The sequence below is a fragment of the Aureobasidium subglaciale genome, assembly GCF_000721755.1.
Source record: "Aureobasidium subglaciale EXF-2481 unplaced genomic scaffold scaffold_2, whole genome shotgun sequence".
Taxonomy (NCBI): Eukaryota; Fungi; Ascomycota; class Dothideomycetes; order Dothideales; family Saccotheciaceae; genus Aureobasidium; species Aureobasidium subglaciale.
This window is the reverse complement of record NW_013566993.1, coordinates 219,472-240,015: the sequence shown is the minus strand read 5'-3', so window position 1 is coordinate 240,015 and position 20,544 is coordinate 219,472. Positions and strand designations below refer to the sequence as shown.

Below are 20,544 nucleotides of genomic sequence, written 5' to 3'. Positions count from 1 at the left end.
TTGCCGTCCACAAATAAGTTTCATGATCCTACAATCCGCCGACCGGTTCATATCCACGGCAGCAAAAACCCCTACCCCACCTTCCCGAGGGATGCCGGCCACGCATGCCGCAAGCCTTCGGCCGCTGTCTTCGGCCGAGCGAATCGGTCCATCCGCCAATCGGAGTGCAGAACGTGCCGCCGGTGCCGCTGTCGGTGCTCTTATCAGATCCGAGTCGTGCTGCCGGGGTAGGACCAGGGAGAGGGTATATTAATCTGATAATCCTGCTGCTGTTGAGGGCGATTTGCTGTTCCTATTTGCTCCCTTTACATTTCTGGGTATTGTGTATCTTTGTGATTGTGATTCATATTCGAAGTCATTCCAGTCGATATATCCAGAGACCATGTCTATTCTACCTAATATTGCAGTAATTGGTGGTAGTTATGTTGGTATGCCTTACTCCTTTCCATCCTTCCCTCACACCTCTATCTTCCATACTAACAAACGACTAGGTGTAAATACAGCACAACAACTAGCTCAAAAGTTCCACGGCCGCTTTCAAGTCCTGCTAATTGAGAAAAACTCACATTTCCAACACTTGTTTGCATTCCCTCGTTTTGCGGTCACCAGTAAAGTGGATACCCATAAAGCTTTTATCCCGTTTACACCTGGCACTTTTGCCGCTTGTCCTGTTGGTTCGGGAGTTGTGGTTAGAGCTGGAGTTACGAGGATTGATAAGACGGAGATTCAGCTTGATCGTAGTGTCAAGTTGAATGAGAGGAGTGTGGATAGGATTCCTTATCAGTATCTTGTGAGTGGAAGCTGTTTGGTTTAATTTGGGATACAACTGATTTGGTGGCTAGATTATTGCGACGGGCACGAAATTGACACCTCCGTCGACGCTGCCATCGTCGGACAAGGCTGATGGAGTCACTTACCTGCGAGAGCATGCGGACAAGGTTCAGAAGAGCTCCAATATCGCCATCATCGGTGGAGGTGCTGTAGGAGTGCAAATGGCCACTGACATCAAAGAGATCTATCCCGAGAAATCGGTGACTCTGATCCACTCCAGAGATCAGATCATGAACAAATTTCATCCTCAACTGGACAGTATCATCAAGGATAGATGTGCAGAGCTCGGTATCAAGCTCAAGCTTGGATCGAGGGTCAAGTTACCTGCAAAGGGATACCCAACAGATGGCTCGACATTCAATATCGAATTACAAGACGGCTCGGCGGTATCCACTGACTTTGCTGTAAGTGTCGTAGTCCATGAGAGAGATTCATTCGCTGACACATTGCTCTGCAGGTCATCGCAACAGGTCAAACACCACAATCAGAACTCATCAAGACTCTCTCGCCAGAGTCCATTGACGATGCTGGTTTCGTACGTGTGCAAAGAACACTTCAGATCAACGACACCAAGTTCCCCAACATATTCGCTGTAGGAGATGTTGCCGATACTGGAGCTCACAAAGCTGCTCGTCCGGCGCTCAGACAAGCTCCTGTAGTCGTGGAGAACATCGAGCACTTGACAAGGGGTGAGCCTTTGGAGCAATATGAAGTCGCAGAAGGTCCTTCGATTCATTTGAGCTTGGGCATTGTAAGTCATCCGATCTTTGAAAGCTTTATCATCGAGTATTAATTTGTTGAAGACGAAGAACATCAAGTTCATCAACTCGCCAGGTGGCGCTTCAGAGCCAAAGGTCATCTGGGCTGATGATGGGTGAGTTTGTGGTTCGTCGATGATTTCACCGTGCATTCGCTGACAGAGTGAAATACAGAAAGTACGATATGGGCATCGAAGGCGTCTGGCAACGTAGAGGAGGCGGTCCTAACTCCCTCCTCTAATATGCTTATAGCTAAACGTTCTAATGTCTCGGTCGGATCATTGTCTTCTCTGCACACCAGCTCTATCTCAATGGAGACCAAGCAGTGTGAAGCTGCATACCAGTGTAGTCCGGACTAGGCATATTCAGACCCGTTCGACTTCCTACGAGTACTGAGTTACATGCCTCTCCCGGCTTGTTGATTCGATGACGAAGGACAGGGATCCGTGTCTCAGAAGCCGTCACCGAAGCAGGTGTCGAGAAGTACTTAGAACCAACCTGGTCTTCGATGTCGCGAGAGAAAGTTGATACCAGACCAGATTGCTGAGAATGTACAGTTGCAGAAGTCCATGGTCGTCTGTGTTGTACGTACGGCAACATGGTATCGCCTGTATGGTTGAGTAGAGCTGAGTTGTCTCGAGGACCTGTACATTGATGGTTTGCGAGATAGGACCGACAAAGAACCAGTGATCCTACTCTGATGGCATTTCCTGATGGCTCGTTCTGTAGACCGACCAGTGCTTTACTCTCAACTAAGCGCCTTTATCGGGCGCAAGATCGAAGATATCCATAAACAACTTCTTCCAATCGACAAATCTCAAAAATGGATCCTCGAAAGCTCGACGCTCTCAGCGAGTGACGATGTTGAGGAAAATCATCAAAAGATCCACCGGTGTCAGGTCCACTCATGTAGTTTTTCCAAGGGCCCAAATGTTGATTGTGACTTCATCGAAGATCGTGAGGGTCCCTTTCCATCAACAGAAAGTGTCTTGGCACTTCCAAACGTCATCATACCCACCCCTCATGATGCAATCATCGATCGATTGCAGCAGTAGAAATACTTCTTCAAAGTCGTGTAAGAGCTGATTTTCTTTCTTCATCATACTCAATCTTCTCCCTCCAATTCACCTTCCAAATCCCTCAAACACCCCTTCCAACCACAAATCAATCAAAATGTCTGCCGACTACCAAGGACAAGATCCCATCAAGCTCGCCACTCAGGCTGAGCAGGACCTCAACTCTCACACTGCTAAGCACGGTCATGATGCCAACCTCTCTTCCAAGCATGGTCACGGTGCCAGCGACAGCAGTAAGTTTCGCAGAAGCCAGTCTTGAAGGCTGCAGTTGGACAATCAACACATACTAACATGATCGCATAGCCACCGAGTCTGGTGTTGACGAGAGCGTTCGCAACAAGTTCCCTGGTGCCGATGTCACCTACGGCAGCGCCGCCTCCGGTGCTGGCAACAACAGAGACATTCCCTTGAGCGAGGGTGGTGACATCAACCCCTCCACCGGCAAGCTTTACAAGGCTGGTGACTTCGAGGGTGCTGGCGGCCCTGAGACCAAGGCCGACATCCATCGCGAGAACGCTGGTGGCAACGACGAGGTCCGCTCCAACATCCGCAACTAAGCTTATAGTTGGTGGAAGCATGCAACAACCAACCAGCCAAAGCTTCGAGCCCTTTGACAGGGACAAGCTATGAAACGCAGGGAGATGATGATACCATCTGAGAGATCAGGAAATTTCAGCGCTGCGACGTCGAGCTAGCAAGAGCAGCTCCGTCGACTATGCAGTCATGTAAAATTAGCTACGAGACATGAAATGATTATAATTCATACCTTCGACTTAGATGATCGTTCAAGCGGTCATGATGTGAAGTTAAAGCAGAGCCTCACAGAGCCGCCATGTTGCAGAGCCTCAGCCTGAAAAACAACTTGGTGGGGCAGGATTTTGTCGGGTTGCTCCCATTCGTTGCGACGGTGCAAGATGGCGAGCAGGAGAGCTGCAAAATCGATCCTACTTCCCAGTCATGTCAATCGGAATTGCTTCAAGAAGTTCGTCTCGCATGACAGGTATGGCCACTGAGAAGCAATGTGTTTTGCTGCAGTCACATGCGACTGGAGGAAGAGCTCAAAGGGGGGATTAGCGGGGGCATGCGACGAAGGCGGCGGCTTCCGCTTTGAGGCTCAAAACGCCTTGAGTGAACAAAGTGACTGTCGCAAAGATAACCACCCCACTCTATCATAGAGCACTTCTTCATCACTCGTAGGTCCATCTGACTGTCTGAAATCCTCTGCGCCAGCCCACAAGTAGACTCCTTGCTCATCTCACGCACATCGCGCCAAATCGTCCAAGCAGACACAATGTCAGCTCCACCTCGTCCCTTCATCACATGCCACGTCCTCGAGACCGTCTCAGGCCGTCCGGCTCCCGACATGCGCGTCACCCTCTCGCTCCTCTCGCCCAAGAGCTCCACTATCACCTCTCCCACCGTCTTCACCGCATCCACAAACTCCGACGGCCGTGTGACTGCATGGCAATCCACTCAAGAAGGAGGCACCGTCACCACATCCGAGCTCGATCACCTGGTCAATTCGCTGAAGTCTGATCTCAAGGGCGATGGCCAAATGAACTGGAGCTTGGTCTTCGCGACGGAAGAGTTCTATGGAAAGGGAAAGACTTTCTGGCCAGAGGTCGAGCTCAAGTTCTGCACGAGCAAGGATGAGAGACACTATCACGTTCCGCTACTGTTGGGCCCCTGGAGCTACACCACCTATCGTGGATCATAGTCATCGAGACGATCAGCGCCCTGGAAAACCATAACACAAGAGCGTGATAGGACCTGTCTTCGCGCATTACACATGAGATAATGAAGGATGTTAGACAGAGGCGACTGCATTTCCAGGCAGTTGCGTAACAGAAGTTACGCAGGAAAGATCCGGAGGGCATAGGAGGATCCGGGTCAAGTGTGGCATGGTCGCGAGGTAGAGACAGCATGTCAGCAATGTACATACCGCTTTCCTTGGGCAAGCTTGCTAAGCACGTTACAAGACGTCGAGCTACTGTAGGGCTCCGGAAGTTCTCTGGTATAGCTCCAGCTTCATAGGACTTCAGTATGATCGATTTTAAAGCAGCACTAAGATCTACCAGTGCTTTTGTTTTACCTTCGAGGCATGTCGTTGAACATGTGACCCTGGTCTTGCAATGACCTTCTGATCGTGGTTGCAATTCTACGTCAAATGTATTTTTCGTCACGTCATGCTTTGGATGAGATATCGGGGTATCTTTCAGCCCGACTACAAACGTCGTGTCAATAATGTAGCAGGGAGGTGGTGGGGTGTAGAGAGGCCATCATTTTCGCGCGTGAACCACATTGAGATGTTTACAAAACTTGCGACACGAATCACGGTTCCTAAGTAATATAATCATACTATACGCCGAGAAACTACCTCTATACCTCCCGTTTTAGATATGCCACGTGTGTTTTGGAAATTCATCAGGTCAAAGGCACCAATGGTATGTCATTCAATCAGATGTCGAGTCCTGACCGCAAACCATAGGGCTGAATTGTCCAGACCCGGGAGCGGGCCGCATCTCCACCGCAGCCTCGACCGAGCACCAACCACGTTCTCTTGCATCCACGCTCCTCTTCGACGTCGAGCTCCAGATGCACCATTGAGACGAACCAGTAGGGGCAGCGATACGGTTTGCGACAGCTCTTCCTTCGTGGTGACTTGACATATCGCCAGGTGCATGCCTCTGCCTCAAGGCGAGTCAGATGCCGACCTGATGCCCTATAGATATCTGCAACCGGTCGATGTGTCTCAGCAGGGTTGCGCATTCCCAGGTCTCCACACTTCTAGGTATGCCCATGTAGGTGTGGCTGTTGCGACGATGTCTCTTTGTTAGGTCAAGGGACCACTTAATCCCCTAATCATTCATTAGAACTTGCCAACGGCGTCGTTTCTGCCAACGGGCTGCAATGTTTGCGGTTTGTTCTCGAGATCTCGACGCGCGTGCGACGGCAGCTTCTTTGTTCTTCCAGTCGTAGTTGCCTAACTATCGAGTTTTCGCTCCTGCTTCTTTTCTTTCGTGATACTGTTTTTTGGCGTCAGATCTGCATCGCGGGTGTCCGTTCGACCATACACAACGTTTACCCAACCACACTCGTTTTCTGGTTGGCCTAGACGGCAGCCATTCGTTTTGAAATCTTTTGCATTGCCAGCACGACTTGAATGTAGCATCGCACAGAGAAAGTTTCGTTATAAAGAATCGACCTACCCACGTTGCAACGTAACATCAGCTGTATGAGGCGAACCTTCAACAACATCAACATCCAACCGGCTCGGCTCACCATCTCATACTAGCAAAACAGCCTCATCTACGTATCACACTCATTGACACAGCCATGAAGCTTGCCGTCTTCTTCACGCTCTTCACCTTCGGCGTTTCGGTGCTCGCAGCATCTGCCGCTGACTGGCGCTCAAAGTCTATTTACCAAGTCCTGACCGATCGGTTAGTATTCTGCCATCTGCAGACAGTTAAGAGTTAGACTTACATTACTTAACAGGTTCGCACGTTCCGATGGAAGCACCACCGCCAAGTGCGATCCAGTGGGCAAATACTGCGGAGGCTCCTATCAGGGTATTATCAAAGAACTCGACTACATCCAGAACATGGGATTCACTGCCGTAAGTTCATCAGAATCTGCCATGAAGCCGCTGAACTGTCAATGCTGAAGTGTAGAGCAGATCTGGATCTCCCCCATCACATTCCAGCTACAGACTTGGACACCTTACGGCGAACCATGGCATGGATACTGGCAACAAGATCTATTCAAGCTTAACAGCGCGTTCGGTACTGCAGAAGATCTCAGAGATCTGGCAACCGCTCTGCACAACAGAGGCATGTACCTCATGGTTGACATCGTTGTGAACCACAATGGATGGAATGGAAATGCGAGTTCCGTCGACTACAGCGTGTTCCAGCCCTTCGACAATGCCGAATACTACCACAACTACTGTACTGTCGACTACGACAACAACACCAGTATTCGAGATTGTTGGTTAGGCGACTCAAATGTAGAGCTGGTCGATCTTCGAACCGAAGACACTGTTGTCGCACAAGAGTATCAGACGTGGATCCATCAATTGGTTGCCAACTACTCTAGTAAGTTAGCAAACAGCGCCCTGGAAGCATTCGCTTACGAAACATCAGTCGATGGCCTTCGCATCGATACAGTCAAGCATGTCGACACCGATTTCTGGTCCGGATTTGGTGAGGCCGCTGGCGTCTTCATCACCGGAGAGATCACCAATGGCGATCCGTATGGTCTTTGTCCCTACCAGAACTACATGGATAGTGTTTTGAACTACGCCATGTAAGCTATACCAGAACGAGTGGAGGTCACATCAGCTCACATCTCCATCAGGTACTATGCAGCCACAGCCGCTTTCTCGTCGACTTCTGGAAGCATGTCGAGCTTCGTGAGCCAACTCAAAGGCATGAAGAGCCAGTGCAAAGACACCACTGTGCTCGGGTCGTTCTCAGAGAATCACGACCAACCTCGTTTCGCCTCGCTAACCGACGACATATCGCTTGCCAAAAGCATCATTACCTACACCATCATGTCCGACGGCATTCCCATCATGTATGAAGGCCAGGAACAGCACTACAGCGGCGCCTCGGATCCGTACAATCGTGAGGCTGTCTGGCTGAGTGGCTACAACACAGGAGCGCCCCTCTACACTCACACTGCAAGCACAAACCAGATTCGCAGCCATGCTCTCTACGTTGATGCAGATTGGCTCACCTATAAGAATTGGGTCATCTACAGCAACAGCAACAACGTCGCTATGCGCAAAGGATACGATGGCTATCAGACCATCACCGTTCTAACCAACAATGGTGCTGGCAGTGAGGACTATACCCTCAGCGTCACGAACACTGGGTACACAAACGGCATGACTGTCGTCGACGTTTTGTCCTGTGAAGTATTGTCCGCAGGAACGGACGGTACTCTCGCTGTGCCAATGTCACAGGGTCTTCCAAAGATCTATTATCCCGTCGAGCTCTTGGACTGTAGCGGCATCTGCGGATACTAATCCTCTCGTCCGAGAACTTGATGCTTAAACCAGGACAAGCTTGGCTACGTAGTTGATGCAAGGGCCAGGATCAGCCTTACGACATCATACCCAATTTTTCTTCATCGCGCTTCTTTGCTTCATGCTCACACCAAACGATTGAATTGGTAATAGACATATATAGAGATCATACATGTAATCATAATCAGGTTTTCCGACCCGAGTTTGAATCATGCAAATCGTCACAAACGGGCTATATGATATCGATGCAAGACCTTGGTTGGTCCTCACATGCTTGGAAAATTATCTTTTCTCCCATTTTGCTTGGAGAGCGTCACTATCGGGTTTGCGGCAGGCATTTTTTGACAGCGTCATATTGGCAGGGTTCTCAGGGTCCGCGGGTGACAGCGTCATCCCGAATCGAAACCGTTGCGGGAGCTTGTCTTGAGTTTGAGCATTCGAAGCACATTTCAGTGAGATGTTTCGATCAAATCGCACTCGAAACTCGAGATGAAGCACAGTATTATACTTGGAGAAGTGGTGAGGGCGATGCGAAGATCTTGAGAGGTGTATCGCGCATCTGAGAAACTCGAGGCACAGAGTGGCCTCGTGAACGGCAGCCCGGGCGATCCGGATGATCGCTCCATTGGCGGCCGCTCCAAGCTGCATCTGGAAGGATGGCGGACGTCATAGCAGCCAAAAACCGTAGGATCATCGTTGAATAGGTGGTTAAGTGTGTGCGACATGCCGTTGAAGGCGTCAATTGAGTGGTCGAGAAAGAGGACTATTCGCGCGCGATGAAATCAAAATGGAACGATTCCAAGCATGCGTCACAAGCAATGACGTTGTCGTTCGCACCTGCGCTGATGCAGGGCGGCTCTGTTGGCTGCCCGGCGAGGATATTAACCTCGACATCCTGCCACCGGTGTTCTTGATCATCTCATCTACACCCAGCGACTCCAGGCATCCTATCCCAGCCACCGACTCCTCCGTCCACCCATCATCTACTCCACACCTAGCCGACTAGTTTATCTCAGCCCTATCCACAATGGTTGCCAAAATCATTAACCTGGCCATGCGCGGCCTCCAGGTAAGCCCACGAACCACGTGGATAGTATAGATTGGCAGCAGCTTACACTCAAGGCAGTTCTTCTGGGCTCTCCTCATTATGGCGCTCATCGGAAACATGATCGCAACTTCGTACGCTGGCAACCCTTCGATTGTCAACTACTCGATGTTTGTTTCGGTCTTCAGCATGCTGTCGCTCTTTTACCTCATCCCCGCCAGCATCAAGGAGTCGTTCATGATCCACCCTCTTCTCGTCGTTGGTCTTGATGTTCTGAACGCCATCTTCTACTTCTGTGGTGCCGTCGCCATGTCGGCCTACCTTGGTGTCCACAGCTGCGGTAACAGCGTAAGTTTTCCTTCTATGTATCCTACTTTCGACATTTAGTAACCTTCGATTAGTCATACACCCACAGCAACTCGATCACCAATGGCTCCCCCAACACCTCCAAGCGCTGCCACGAGGCCCAGGCCTCGACTGCCTTCCTCTGGTTCGGCTTTGCTGCCTTTGTTGTCTCTGCCGTCTTCGCTGGTCTCCAGGGCCGTAACTCTGGCGTTAACATGCGCGGTGGTGCCGGTGGCATCAGAAAGGGACCTGCCATGAGCCAGGTCTAAGCGATCTCTCGCAGAAAGTTCTTTTCTCGAAACGAACCACCGACTCCCGCGAGTGCTGCAGATCATGCTTAAAGCACGACCGAGAGCGGACGCATCACCAGAATCGGATTCACTGTACAATCACATTCGATGCAGGCAGTGGTCCGTCGACGTTATTCTTTCGTATTCCTGTACTATATTATCACGACTTGCATGAGACAAGAGGCGGTGGGAAGGCGTTAATGTTCTGGTCATGATTTCGCGCTGGTTAATGGACGATAGCGCACTAATGTGTATTGCGACTCTTACAACTATGGACCAGATTTACCTAGTAATCAATATTCCTAAATCATTTATACCATGCTCTCTGTTCAAATGTATTCCCTCGTGCCTGACCATGTCCTCAGTACTCGAGTAAAATGATTGAGTGTTCTCACTGCGTGGCTGGTCAGAATGACTGCGCAAGGACAAAACTAGAACACGTACTGCATTTGATGCTCCCCGCTGAGCCGTCTGAGCCATTTCTTGCTGCTGGCGAGCCAGAAGCTGGTCTAACGGAGCACTCCTGCCAGGAACAGCACGTTTGGCAGGCAGGTTATGTGACTGGCAGGTGAGAGCCGAAGCACATGGGATACCGTTGAACAGAGGCACACCGCACTGCTGATCGATGTTGACGTGTTGACGAGTAGCAGATGTGGCGGACGAGTCATTGTCCAAAACTTGTTTGATGGATGAGGTAGTAGTATCGTCGGCAGCGAAACGAGGGTCCTGCACTGCAGGCTGCGTGTTGAATTCCATGTCTAATTTTGATTGTCTAGAAGGTTTAACAGAAAGGCAGGAGGAGCGAGAGGCGTCAAGATGATAGTGATAGCGAAGTAGAAAAAGCAATATTTTGCTACTAGACTGAGCGCGTGAGTAGACGTAGAGTATGACAGGTAGGTGCTTTGGATAGCTGTTACTGCATCGGACAAGGCTTGGCGCGACGATCGGGGGCAGTGTTTCACCGCGATGCTAGCACAAGGAGAGGTCGCAACAACAACTCCTTCCAGACATGGACCCGCGACAACAATCTGGTTAGGAAGAGAAGGATCACAAGTCAAGGACACATGGCAGACACTCTCCACAACGCGCCCATTGTGCTGGACAACGGCAGCGGCACCATCAGAGCTGGTTTCGCCGGAGAAGACGCGCCCAAATGTTATTTCCCATCCTACGTCGGCCGTCCCAAGCACTTGCGCGTTCTGGCTGGCGCGCTTGAGGGCGATGTCTTCATCGGCCAGAAAGCACAAGAGCTGCGCGGTCTGCTCAAGATTCGTTATCCCCTGGAGCATGGAATCGTTACCGACTGGGACGACATGGAGAAGATCTGGCAACATGTCTACACCGAAGAGCTCAAGACACTGAGTGAAGAGCACCCTGTCCTTTTGACCGAGCCGCCGCTCAACCCTCGCTCCAACCGCGACACTGCCGCCCAGATTCTGTTCGAGACATTCAACGTCCCTGCCCTCTACACGTCCATCCAAGCTGTATTGTCCCTCTACGCCTCAGGCAGAACCACGGGTATTGTCCTGGATGCTGGGGATGGTGTATCGCATGCAGTACCGGTCTACGAAGGCTTTGCTATCAATAACAGCATCCGTCGCATCGACGTTGCAGGTCGAGATGTCACGGAGCACCTGCAGACACTACTTCGCAAGTCTGGGTACATCTTTCACACCAGCGCCGAGAAGGAGGTCGTGCGCATGATCAAGGAAAAGACAAGTTACCTGGCTCTTGATCCCAAGAAGGAAGAGAAGGACTGGGCTACAGGCAATGCCAGACAGGACGGCAAGACGGTTGAATACACCCTTCCTGATGGTCAGAAGCTCAAGGTACAACCACGTGCTCCTTGTACAAGCCTCTTTAAGCTTACCACTTTCTGCAGATTGGCCCCGAGAGGTTTAGAGCCCCCGAGATTCTTTTTGATCCCGAGATCATTGGTCTCGAATATCCTGGTGTTCACCAGATCATTGTTGATGCCATCAGCCGTACCGACATGGACCTGAGGAAATCTCTCTATGCAAACATCGTCTTGTCAGGAGGTTCGACCTTGACCAAAGGCTTCGGCGATCGTTTGCTGCACGAGGTGCAACGTCTGGCTGTCAAGGACATGCGCATCAAAATCTTCGCTCCACCAGAGCGCAAGTACAGCACATGGATCGGTGGCAGTATTCTGGCTGGTCTCAGCACTTTCAGAAGAGTCAGTCTAGCCCTATACTCACGCAACATGCTCCCGTACTGACGTGACTACACAGATGTGGGTCAACATTGACGACTGGCATGAGAACCCCGAAATCATCCATACCAAGTTTGCGTGATGCCTGACGCGAATCTTGCAATACTTGACGACAAAGACATGACCACTTCCTCGACGGGACTGACAACACATCTCCGCAACACATCCTCTCGGCACACTGGTTGTGACACCTCATCGCTCCTCCCCAATTTCTCAAACGCCTGGCCTGGCCTGGACCATCAAGCATACGAGTCACCGTCGAGCAATCCGCTCAAGCACCTGACCGAAAACGCTTGAACTTTCCCACTCCAGCCATGCTATCCTGAGCATCTCCCCCGCATTGCGGCATCTCGTCTAAAGGCCGTTTCTCTCTTCTGGAAAGCAAGATCTGGCCCTGGATGCGGAGAAAGGTTCAGGCCAAGGAGAACCTACGCTGCGCTCTCCTTTCACGGCAAGTCGCTCCCCGAATCGACCATAACACGGTCCATGGAACTGAGCTGGTCCACCGCGCGGCTAGACAAGGTCCAAGACAAAAGCTGGGCAATATCCGAGCACAGGGGAAGTGAGGGGGAAACGTTACATTCGTAGGGCGCGCGCGCCTCTTTGTGGGGAGACCAAGGAATAAAGGTTTACATAGCCGTAGTCCGGGGCTACCAAACAACAAGAAACCCTCCTCGGTTCATTGCCAATACATTACCAAATAGTATCTGTGACTTGTCGTGAACGATCGATGGGTAGAGCCCGGAAGAAAGAACGAATAAGGAAGAGACAAAGGTTACATCTTCACGGGATAAGGGTTTCGATTGGCTGCCTAGCATACCCGTACCTTGATGAGCATACCTTGATGAAAGGACAAAGGCAAACAAGATTAGCAAAGCCGGGAGACTGCGTAAACGCGAAGGCAAACCTCATGTGGCCTGACCTTCTAAGCACGACGAAACACTCGCTTGAAGGCAGAGAATCATGATGACCAAGCGAACAACCTCATTTGACTTGTCATTCACGTGGTGCAGATGCTGTGGTTCAAGGGGAGGCGAATCTCGTCTTCTCCGGCAACAGCGGGCGGAGCGGTGTGTAGAAGAAGGTCACACGCAAAAGGGACATCGGTGGTTGGAGATCCGAAAACAGAAGGAGCTCTCGCTCTCGCTACAGTATGGAAGGGAAAGCTTCCGTGGTTAACGACGAGACATTTTCAGCTTGCGAGTATTGCACGAATGTTTCTCAGATGGCGAGCTCTTCGCTTGAGAGGGACTATCGTTGCGGTATATTACAGTCAAACAACGCAACGAAAACAGTGTCGCTGACGGTATTGAACTCCGCCTCGCTGATCAAGCAAGATTGCATCAGAATCATGATGTTTGCATCTTTGTCTGCTTGCGGTGTTTCGAACCCGTGGGTCGTGCTGTCACAAAGAACGCGGCATGATTTGCCAACGCCGCGGGCGCTACCTGATGTTATGGGGTAATAGCTCCGATTCTTAGGGAAACATGGGGGTAATACGATCCTCAGGTACCGGTCTTGGCTGATTTAGTGAGCTCAGTATTGAGCTGCTCTGGGATCCAAGCTGCGAATCGAATGAGGGGCTGTCGCAATGTGCACAAGCCTTTTGTCGTAAGCGGAGATGAGCCACTGCACAGCTGGGCAAACAATCCTTTGCAAAGTTTGCGAGGTGGGAATAAAACCGAGGCTTCAAATTGCAGTGATGACAGTCGGCCACCTCCGAAAGGACTAGAACGAACCGGGGGTTGCCAGAGCTGCTGATGTGAGCAAAAATATCGTTTGCGCAGCAGAAAATAATGATGTGGGAGAAAAAAACTTTCGCCGGCCCGCACGTGTACGACGCCATTCGGGTAACGGGTTCATCAGCTTTGCACCAAGCCAAGGCGTGTGATCACTTTTGCCGTTTCCACTTTGCAGCTTGAGGATTAGTGAGGAGAAACAAGGTCTTTGCATTGCAAATTTTGCTCACGCGTACGCAAGGTGGTGCAATTCTTGGTCCGGATGAGTTTTACTCCTGTTCGATCGTATGTGTCAACACTCGATCCTGCTCGAGGTTCATATATAGACCCCCCGCCTTTCCACTTGTAAGTCATTGTTCATACCACATTTTCCAACCACCATCAAACACATCTACTTTCACCCATATTCAAGTCAAGCAAACTCATCGAGTCCTTGCACAATCAAGTCTACTACACACAAGCGGTATTTGAAGATACAACACTTTCTATCAGAATCAACCACACATATACAACAATGGTTTCATTGAACTACCTCATCACTGAGCCACACCCCTCGGCACCCAGAGGCAGGACCAGCTCTTACCTTGGATACGGCCGTGGTGGTGCTGGAAACTATGCTCGTTACAAGGCAGAGGACCTCACTGTCGGTCACCAAGCCACCGGTCCCGCATCTCGTGCTGCCATCTCTCCTCCTCCTGCCACCCAGAAGTTCACAAGCGGTCGTGGTGGTGCCGGAAACACATTCACCCTTCAGGAGAGCCAAAGAGCCATCTTCTCCTTCGACGAAGAGCTTGCCCGTGACCAGAAGCTCATGGATGCTCGTGCCAAAGCTCCCGTCTACTTGGTTGGCAGAGGCGGTCAGGGAAACTTCGTCGATGAGATGAAGCCTTCAGCAAGCCGTCAGAACAGTGCAGCATCCTTCTCGTCAAATGGCTCTTCTGTTTCCGACAAGGCTCGCCGTATCGGTGGTGCTTTCAGAAGCTTGAGCAGAACCTTCAGCAGAGACTCTACTCGCGAGTAAACCATTACTCTGCTCTACTTCTCATGCTACGCCACTTCACGACACCTTAACGACCACCAAAAAGTTCTTCTTTTCCATCATTTTTTCAATCATCAACAACCAGCGAGGAGTTCTACCATCAGGGATGAACACCTCGTGCAGAGGGCATCCAAACCATGAGCATTGCGTCTCTTTTCACATCACAACCAAGCGGGAATTCACTGGGAGTCTCTTGAATCATCATCTTTCATATACCCCATTTTTTGCATTTGAGATGGCCATCTTTCTCACCATTTTCAGCAGAAGCATCCCTCGTGAGGGCATACCTTTTCACACTTCGATTCTTGTCCAAAGATTCTTTCTCTCTAGCTATCTAGCATTCTATCATAATGTATCAACACCACTCCTCGGAAATCCTCCTCATTGCCACTTTCGAATGTGACACCTATGACACGTGTATTTTCTATGCTGTACCAGGTGACTTGACGCCTTCAATATTACTCATCTGTGCGTCTTTCCTTGTCAGAATGTTGCCATTACAGATGCAACTTGGCATCATCGATGTCGAAAATGACGTGTGCATGTCTCGTGGAACGACTTTCCCAAACGAACCGAATTCCCCGATCCATGTTTCTTCGTGCCTCCCTTCTTTTCAGAGATTTCTCACATAATTTTGCCAGGGGTAGGGCGGGTCTTGCTGATCCGTGGTTCGGTGCTCGGGGGTGAAGATCGAAGCCGAGCGGTGGTGTTGCCGGTTGCCGGTGGTGATGTCCGTTCATCGCGAGAACTCTTCGATCATTCTTCCAGAAGGACTTGGCATACGCTGACTCAAGATGTAAACGCTCTTGAGTCAAGTCTGCTCTTGCCCTTTCGTCAATTTTTGCTCACGCGAGTAAAAACAACCAAAGAGTCACGGAGATTTAGTATGCTCAAGGGTAGACATACAGCAATTATACAACGTACGGCCATTTCTCGATTTAGTAGTCAACATGGACTTTTCAGACGACAAGGTAAGGGCGGAACTTCACAGGTGATGAACGTAGCCGTAAAGGTGGCAATGCGAAATGCCTCGAAAACATAACAAAAACTGACAGTTTGAATCAAGGACCATCATCATGATACACATGCGATACCGCCCAAATTCATCCAAGAGCAATATTGGCATTACAACAAGGTCAAAATCTCGGATCTGGAAAATGATGAGAGCGTCGTGAACTGGGATAAAGGTCTAAGCGAGGAGCAAGCAAAAGTGATCAAGCCTGTTAGCAAGATCTCCAAAATTGCGATTGAAAACGCCTGCATTGCGTTCAGAAATGCGGCGTTGGGCACAGAAGGAGACGAGTCGCTGCTTGAGACAGAAATTGAGGACGTGACAGTGTACGAGCACACAGACTTTCCAGGTAAGCAGTATTTGGTAATCGTCAACGCCGAACTCGACATTGAAAATTATCACCAGGTCTGCAAATAGCGCCGGGGATCTTGCCTCCAGAAACTCAGGTTCTCTGGATATCACAAATCATGCACAAATATATGGCGAACCCGAAACACAAGATCAACCTACAAGCAGATTTTGACATCGAATATCCAATATCAGAAGCTGAAAATCCTGAAGGAACAGAAGCGGAAACTGCATCTCTCTTCTCCTACGACCCTCAATCAATACACTCGACACCAAAAGATCCAAAAACTCAAAAATCGCTCAATATGGCACAAATGCTATCAAGAAAACTACGCTGGCTGACACTGGGAGAGCAATATCACTGGCCGACACGCAGTTATCCCAAAAACGGACCCACGACATTTCCTTCAGACCTCGGTACTTTAGTCAGCGGCCTCTTCCCACACATCAGACCAGAATCTGGCGTATGTCTGCTATATGGACAAAAAGACTACATGCCCGTCCATCGCGATGTCAGCGAACTTTGCGAACGCGGTCTTGCTTCTTTCTCCTTTGGCTGTGATGGTATCTTTGTGATCGCCAGAGGCGAGGAAGAGCTCGCAGAAGGCGAAGATCCGAAAAAGAGGACTGTGGCTATCAGAGTCAGAAGTGGCGACTGTGTGCATATGGATGGCGAAATTAGGTGGGCGTGGCATGCCATGCCTCGTACGATTCCCAACTCTTGTCCGCAATGGTTGGCGGAATGGCCTGCGGTCAAGGGCGATGCGGCGAAGAGGGTTACTGAAAAGGAGCGCAAGGCGTATCAGCGATGGAAAGGATTCATGGGCACAAAGAGGCTGAACGTCAGTGTCAGACAAGTCTGGGATTGAACAACAATTCAGCGGTCGGTATGTATGGCAACTTGTCGATTAAAGACACCTCAATTCACGAGGAAGAGACGGTCATTCACAGCACCTCAAGTGTGGCCTATTGCATCGTAAAGGAGTGTAATTGGTCGGTATTGTATGTAGAGCAAGCAGAGCATGTTGAAATGCGATGACAAACTTTCAGACATGATCGTTGAAGATCCGGATGACTTGATAATGGATAACAAAGCAGCAATAAGAGACGTGGGTGCACCTCTTCTCCTCTCAATAGTCATCTCCACGAGAAATGACCTCTTTGCAATTAGGTCTTAGCAGGACAGTCTGTATGTAATGTCAGCATTTGACAAAGTTCCCTTCCTTGGTGTTTGCTTACATGCTCGAACTGCGCGACATACGATCCAGGAATATCGACCAGAGGTGCATAGTCCTCAACTACGCCACTAGCAATGAGCGATCTCATACCAAGGTGGTAGTTCTTGACGCCCAGTCGCTCGAGGTAACGTCTAGAGAAGACCAGGCTGCCAAAGTTCTCATCAATAGTCTTGAGTAAAGACTTGGCAGATGCGTATTGCAGACCGGTCGGACGGAAGTTTTCGTTACGACCGTATCCATAGACGCCGATATCGTCCGTGAGGTAGCCATTGCCAGTCGTGCCAAAGGTCTCGATGGCAAAGATGTCACCTTCCTCCATGCGCTGGTCGGTCTTGGTTTTAACGAAAGGCACCTGTTTATCGCCATGAATCTTGTAGCGTAGGATGTTGTGACCGGTGATGTTTTCAACGGCCTTGACAGGCATGACCTTCCCGTTGATCTCAACCTCGTAGCTCTCCATGACTTCTTGGATACGTTCACTGATCTGGTCAATTCTAGCATCAATGCCAGCTTCCTGATACTACTTAGCCAACGTGTCAACCTCTTAATCGATCACGGCTTACCTTGAGACCGGTGTTGGTAGCTTCCTTGACGGCCACTAGTAGGTTATCATAGACAGGATTGGCAGCCACAGTAAATGCGCTGTCGACGATCCTGCCATTGACATGAACTCCAAAGTCCACTTTCAGTACATCATCATACTGAAGCACGACTTCCTTGCCTCCCGGGTTGGGAGTCCAGTGTGCAGCGACATTGTTGAGGCACAATCCAGTCGGGAAGCCCATGCCAGCCTTGAGAGCGTCTCCGCTTTCAAGCCCTTGATGCCCTGTCAATCCTCTGACACCTTCTTCGATCTCATCGGCGAGCTTGGTCATCGTGATGCCAGGCTTAGCGATCGTCTGGACGTATTGTCGAACTTGACGATGGACCTCTGCAGCTTTGCGATAGTCCTTCAGAAAGTCATCATCCATGTTTCTGATAGCTTCTTGGTGACGAAGCTCCGCAGAGGTAGTCCGCTTGAGGTTCTCATCGTTGACGACAAAATATTCGACTATTTCACCCTTGGGATACTGATCATCGTGGAACAAATTGGCGAGTGCGACTCGGGGAAGGACCGTCTGCTGTCCGCCCGGCACTTTTTTCTTCTTGTTGTTTTTCCTCTTTTTCTTGGTCTTGTCTTCTTGGATTAGCTACGGATCTGTCGTACGCGTAGCTTTTAGCTTACTAATCTTGATTTTCATGTCAATTCGGGCTGCGTCGCGATTTCCATCGCCATCATCTCCTTCGTCTTGCCCTTCGAGGCTACCAGCGACAAGTCCAGTAGCTGCTGCTGGCTTGGGAGGATTGATGTTAGCAATGGCACCAGAGGTCGAAGATCCTGGCAGAGCGGGTCAGCACTTCAAGATTGACTTTGGTGATTCACGCAGTCGCACCATCTGGACCTTGCTGGTGCTCTTCCGGCGTCTTTGATCCCATGGTCTACGTTCAACCGTACTCATGAAATTTTCGCGTTGATAAAGTTGATGATAAAGACGGAAGTCGCAACAGTTTGAAGGGAGAAGGCAATATGCAATGGCGCCCGATGACGAAAGTCTTGGTGCATCCTTCGCAGCGTGGAAAGCAGGGGTGTCGATCTTATCATCTTGGTTGTTCGAACAACAGTGTCACACACACCATAACAAAATGTTTAACCAACATCACAATCCCCAAAAAGGAACCAAACACAGAAAATCCGATGGTTAATCAGAAAAGTTTAAGCAAGATTGTGTACCGGAATGCTTCAACTGCACATCTAACCAAAACCTATAGCTAAGATTTGAACAAAGCAAAGGGTTAGATATAATGAGAACAGTAAGAAACATGGCGTGCTTACAATCTTGTACGTTCTCAAGTTTCTCTCACCGGTATATGAGCCTTTTCTGGCGAGGACTAGCAATCAGAGGATACTTGGAGCTCCAGTGGTCAAGACATCTCCAAATCTGATCTGTCGAAAGGCACAGTCATTTTCAATTCGGCGATAGCGCCGTGGAGATGCCCTGTTTTGCCGTCTCCCGAGATATAGGGTCCGGCTGCGGAAATCACTGTGCCTTCTTACAGGTATCAAAAGAGGTTACACGATTCAAGGAGAGAGCTAGCGAATGACTTGATTGGGGTACTCTATCAGAGAAACCCCTAACGGTGTCTCAATTTATCACGAATGTCATCTACAACATCGCGTAGCAAGTCGTCTTGTAACTTTCCCATTGCTGCGCCATCCATATTTTCAGCGAACCTCCTGACAGCAAATTTAAGCGCCGTCATAAAGCAATCAACCGGTGGGTGATCGATGGCTGAACGTGCCACAATGGCCCTGATCCTCCCGTCTAGACTGACCACGTCCACATTGAGGGCGTTGCCCCAAGGCGTGCACGTATGGCAGGACCAAACTTCTTCGAGGTCATTGATAGACTTGAGTACTCCGAGATTTGAGATGCCGACCGAGTTTCGATATGGCTTATCCTCGTGTCCAGCTTCCGTGGGAAAATCTGCCAAATTCGGGACCTTCTCGAGGTGATTGAAGGTTTCTCGTACTTCTCTCATCCCGTCCTCCGAGTGGATATACTGATTATACGCGCTCGTGAACTCTCCGAATTTACTCTCAAGTAGACTGATCGTCGTGGTACGTCTCTGAATAAGGCCTACATAGGTGCCTCCGAAGAACGAGACATGCTCATTCGGACGTAAAGAGACGGACGTCTCGGTACCGATGGAGTTATGTTCATTGATGAGTGAGGCGTTCGTTGAGGCTAGTAATGCCACGATGACAGCGGTGTGTAGAATTGACTGAATTTTGCCCATGTCGCGGTGTCCTCCAAATCTGCTCAATTGAGCGACAATGTCAGGTGTGGAAATCAACGAAGAAGCATTGAGTGCTTTTTTCGAGGCGCTGGCTGCGATCTGGAATAGGCCATAATGTCATGGGCGGAGGATTGCGGGCGCGGTTGAGAGTACCAAGCGATGTAATAGCAGTGGTGACCTTGTCCTTTGCACGAGACAACTTGGATTGTGACGATGATGACCAGAGTGTCCTCTTCTTCGCCTTTGCACTTGGTGGGAAGGACAACTCTGTCTGAGATGATACCTTTGCTGTTGCGGGATCGAGCTCCTCTGACAACAGCGTCTCGAAGAGTTTGAGTGCACCTCTACCATCGGTGATGACGTGGCAAACTGTCAGTGCAATATAGAAGCGATTGGTGGAGGTTGTGTGATAGATTCTGACAAGCCAGAGTGGACCCTCTCTTAGGTTGAGCCTTTGAGCGATGTCGTCCTGCGATGCTACCACATCATTGATACTATTTGCGGGAAGCGTATCCGCGATCGTTATGGATATCGGCGACAGTGGTTCATGGTCTTTCCAGACAGGACAGCGGTCCCCAACATCGACCGTTGCGCTCAGTATTGGGTGCATGTTGAGCACGGCTTGGCTATTCGTATTGATGCGATTCAACAAAAGGTCCTAGCCATGAGAATGCTCTGTGACGAGACCAGCGATAGTGATCAATGGTACGGAGCCTGATC

The 20,544-nt window shown here is 50.0% G+C and overlaps 12 protein-coding genes across 12 annotated transcripts; 8 read left to right on the top strand and 4 right to left on the bottom strand.

The window, feature by feature from the left end:
* Positions 1-382: 382 nt before the first annotated feature.
* AUEXF2481DRAFT_1576 (uncharacterized protein) lies at positions 383-1,830 on the top strand (the record flags this gene model as incomplete). Its single annotated transcript, XM_013491684.1, has 6 exons — positions 383-428; positions 492-790; positions 843-1,235; positions 1,289-1,582; positions 1,635-1,705; positions 1,764-1,830. The coding sequence occupies 6 exons, from the start codon at positions 383-385 to the stop codon at positions 1,828-1,830; spliced, it is 1,170 nt and encodes a 389-aa protein (XP_013347138.1).
* Positions 1,831-2,762: 932 nt separating this feature from the next.
* On the top strand, positions 2,763-3,222 carry AUEXF2481DRAFT_25995 (uncharacterized protein; the record flags this gene model as incomplete). The annotated part of the gene is made up of 2 exons (XM_013491836.1): positions 2,763-2,898; positions 2,969-3,222. The coding sequence occupies 2 exons, from the start codon at positions 2,763-2,765 to the stop codon at positions 3,220-3,222; spliced, it is 390 nt and encodes a 129-aa protein (XP_013347290.1).
* A 734-nt stretch (positions 3,223-3,956) lies between these two features.
* On the top strand, positions 3,957-4,382 carry AUEXF2481DRAFT_25994 (uncharacterized protein; the record flags this gene model as incomplete). Its single annotated transcript, XM_013491835.1, has 1 exon — positions 3,957-4,382. The coding sequence occupies one exon, from the start codon at positions 3,957-3,959 to the stop codon at positions 4,380-4,382; it is 426 nt and encodes a 141-aa protein (XP_013347289.1).
* Positions 4,383-6,001: 1,619 nt separating this feature from the next.
* AUEXF2481DRAFT_45851 (glycoside hydrolase family 13 protein) lies at positions 6,002-7,697 on the top strand (the record flags this gene model as incomplete). The annotated part of the gene is made up of 5 exons (XM_013492079.1): positions 6,002-6,108; positions 6,164-6,284; positions 6,345-6,762; positions 6,811-6,973; positions 7,025-7,697. The coding sequence occupies 5 exons, from the start codon at positions 6,002-6,004 to the stop codon at positions 7,695-7,697; spliced, it is 1,482 nt and encodes a 493-aa protein (XP_013347533.1).
* Positions 7,698-8,724: 1,027 nt separating this feature from the next.
* Positions 8,725-9,356, top strand: AUEXF2481DRAFT_25992 (uncharacterized protein; the record flags this gene model as incomplete). The annotated part of the gene is made up of 3 exons (XM_013491834.1): positions 8,725-8,766; positions 8,824-9,090; positions 9,144-9,356. 3 exons carry the CDS (start codon positions 8,725-8,727, stop codon positions 9,354-9,356), a joined length of 522 nt encoding a protein of 173 aa, XP_013347288.1.
* A 152-nt stretch (positions 9,357-9,508) lies between these two features.
* AUEXF2481DRAFT_372877 (uncharacterized protein) lies at positions 9,509-10,287 on the bottom strand. The gene has a single exon (XM_013492205.1). The coding sequence runs from the start codon at positions 10,131-10,133 to the stop codon at positions 9,660-9,662; it is 474 nt and encodes a 157-aa protein (XP_013347659.1). The 5' UTR covers positions 10,134-10,287; the 3' UTR covers positions 9,509-9,659.
* On the top strand, positions 10,264-12,099 carry AUEXF2481DRAFT_699864 (uncharacterized protein; the record flags this gene model as incomplete). Its single annotated transcript, XM_013492204.1, has 4 exons — positions 10,264-10,270; positions 10,308-11,206; positions 11,260-11,574; positions 11,630-12,099. 4 exons carry the CDS (start codon positions 10,264-10,266, stop codon positions 11,690-11,692), a joined length of 1,284 nt encoding a protein of 427 aa, XP_013347658.1. The 3' UTR covers positions 11,693-12,099.
* A 1,370-nt stretch (positions 12,100-13,469) lies between these two features.
* On the top strand, positions 13,470-14,554 carry AUEXF2481DRAFT_372719 (uncharacterized protein). Its single transcript, XM_013492203.1, has one exon. The coding sequence runs from the start codon at positions 13,864-13,866 to the stop codon at positions 14,368-14,370; it is 507 nt and encodes a 168-aa protein (XP_013347657.1). The 5' UTR covers positions 13,470-13,863; the 3' UTR covers positions 14,371-14,554.
* Positions 14,555-14,838: 284 nt separating this feature from the next.
* On the bottom strand, positions 14,839-15,230 carry AUEXF2481DRAFT_372907 (uncharacterized protein). Its single transcript, XM_013492202.1, has one exon. The coding sequence runs from the start codon at positions 15,126-15,128 to the stop codon at positions 14,886-14,888; it is 243 nt and encodes an 80-aa protein (XP_013347656.1). The 5' UTR covers positions 15,129-15,230; the 3' UTR covers positions 14,839-14,885.
* Positions 15,231-15,280: 50 nt separating this feature from the next.
* On the top strand, positions 15,281-17,102 carry AUEXF2481DRAFT_36044 (uncharacterized protein). The gene is made up of 4 exons (XM_013491963.1): positions 15,281-15,400; positions 15,455-15,749; positions 15,806-16,937; positions 16,990-17,102. The coding sequence occupies exons 1-3, from the start codon at positions 15,383-15,385 to the stop codon at positions 16,615-16,617; spliced, it is 1,125 nt and encodes a 374-aa protein (XP_013347417.1). The 5' UTR covers positions 15,281-15,382; the 3' UTR covers positions 16,618-16,937; positions 16,990-17,102.
* On the bottom strand, positions 16,748-18,254 carry AUEXF2481DRAFT_372935 (uncharacterized protein). Its single transcript, XM_013492201.1, has 4 exons — positions 18,212-18,254; positions 17,550-18,158; positions 16,988-17,500; positions 16,748-16,935 (listed from the first exon to the last, which is right to left on the bottom strand). Exons 2-4 carry the CDS (start codon positions 17,955-17,957, stop codon positions 16,879-16,881), a joined length of 978 nt encoding a protein of 325 aa, XP_013347655.1. The 5' UTR covers positions 17,958-18,158; positions 18,212-18,254; the 3' UTR covers positions 16,748-16,878.
* Positions 18,255-18,810: 556 nt separating this feature from the next.
* On the bottom strand, positions 18,811-20,054 carry AUEXF2481DRAFT_373599 (uncharacterized protein). The gene has a single exon (XM_013492200.1). The coding sequence runs from the start codon at positions 19,822-19,824 to the stop codon at positions 19,159-19,161; it is 666 nt and encodes a 221-aa protein (XP_013347654.1). The 5' UTR covers positions 19,825-20,054; the 3' UTR covers positions 18,811-19,158.
* Between the last annotated feature and the right edge of the window lie 490 nt (positions 20,055-20,544).

Excerpts from the sequence above, each read along its gene's own strand:
- AUEXF2481DRAFT_372877 (XM_013492205.1), bottom strand. The coding sequence starts at position 10,133 with ATGGAATTCAACACGCAGCCTGCAGTGCAGGACCCTCGTTTCGCTGCC.
- AUEXF2481DRAFT_372719 (XM_013492203.1), top strand. The coding sequence starts at position 13,864 with ATGGTTTCATTGAACTACCTCATCACTGAGCCACACCCCTCGGCACCC.
- AUEXF2481DRAFT_372907 (XM_013492202.1), bottom strand. The coding sequence starts at position 15,128 with ATGAACGGACATCACCACCGGCAACCGGCAACACCACCGCTCGGCTTC.
- AUEXF2481DRAFT_36044 (XM_013491963.1), top strand. Across the intron at positions 15,750-15,805 it reads CGAGCACACAGACTTTCCAG|GTCTGCAAATAGCGCCGGGG; the intron begins GTAAGCAGTATT and ends AATTATCACCAG.
- AUEXF2481DRAFT_372935 (XM_013492201.1), bottom strand. The coding sequence starts at position 17,957 with ATGGATGATGACTTTCTGAAGGACTATCGCAAAGCTGCAGAGGTCCAT. Across the intron at positions 17,501-17,549 it reads CTACCAACACCGGTCTCAAG|GAAGCTGGCATTGATGCTAG; the intron begins GTAAGCCGTGAT and ends AAGTAGTATCAG. Across the intron at positions 16,936-16,987 it reads ATGTCGCGCAGTTCGAGCAT|ACTGTCCTGCTAAGACCTAA; the intron begins GTAAGCAAACAC and ends CATTACATACAG.
- AUEXF2481DRAFT_373599 (XM_013492200.1), bottom strand. The coding sequence starts at position 19,824 with ATGGGCAAAATTCAGTCAATTCTACACACCGCTGTCATCGTGGCATTA.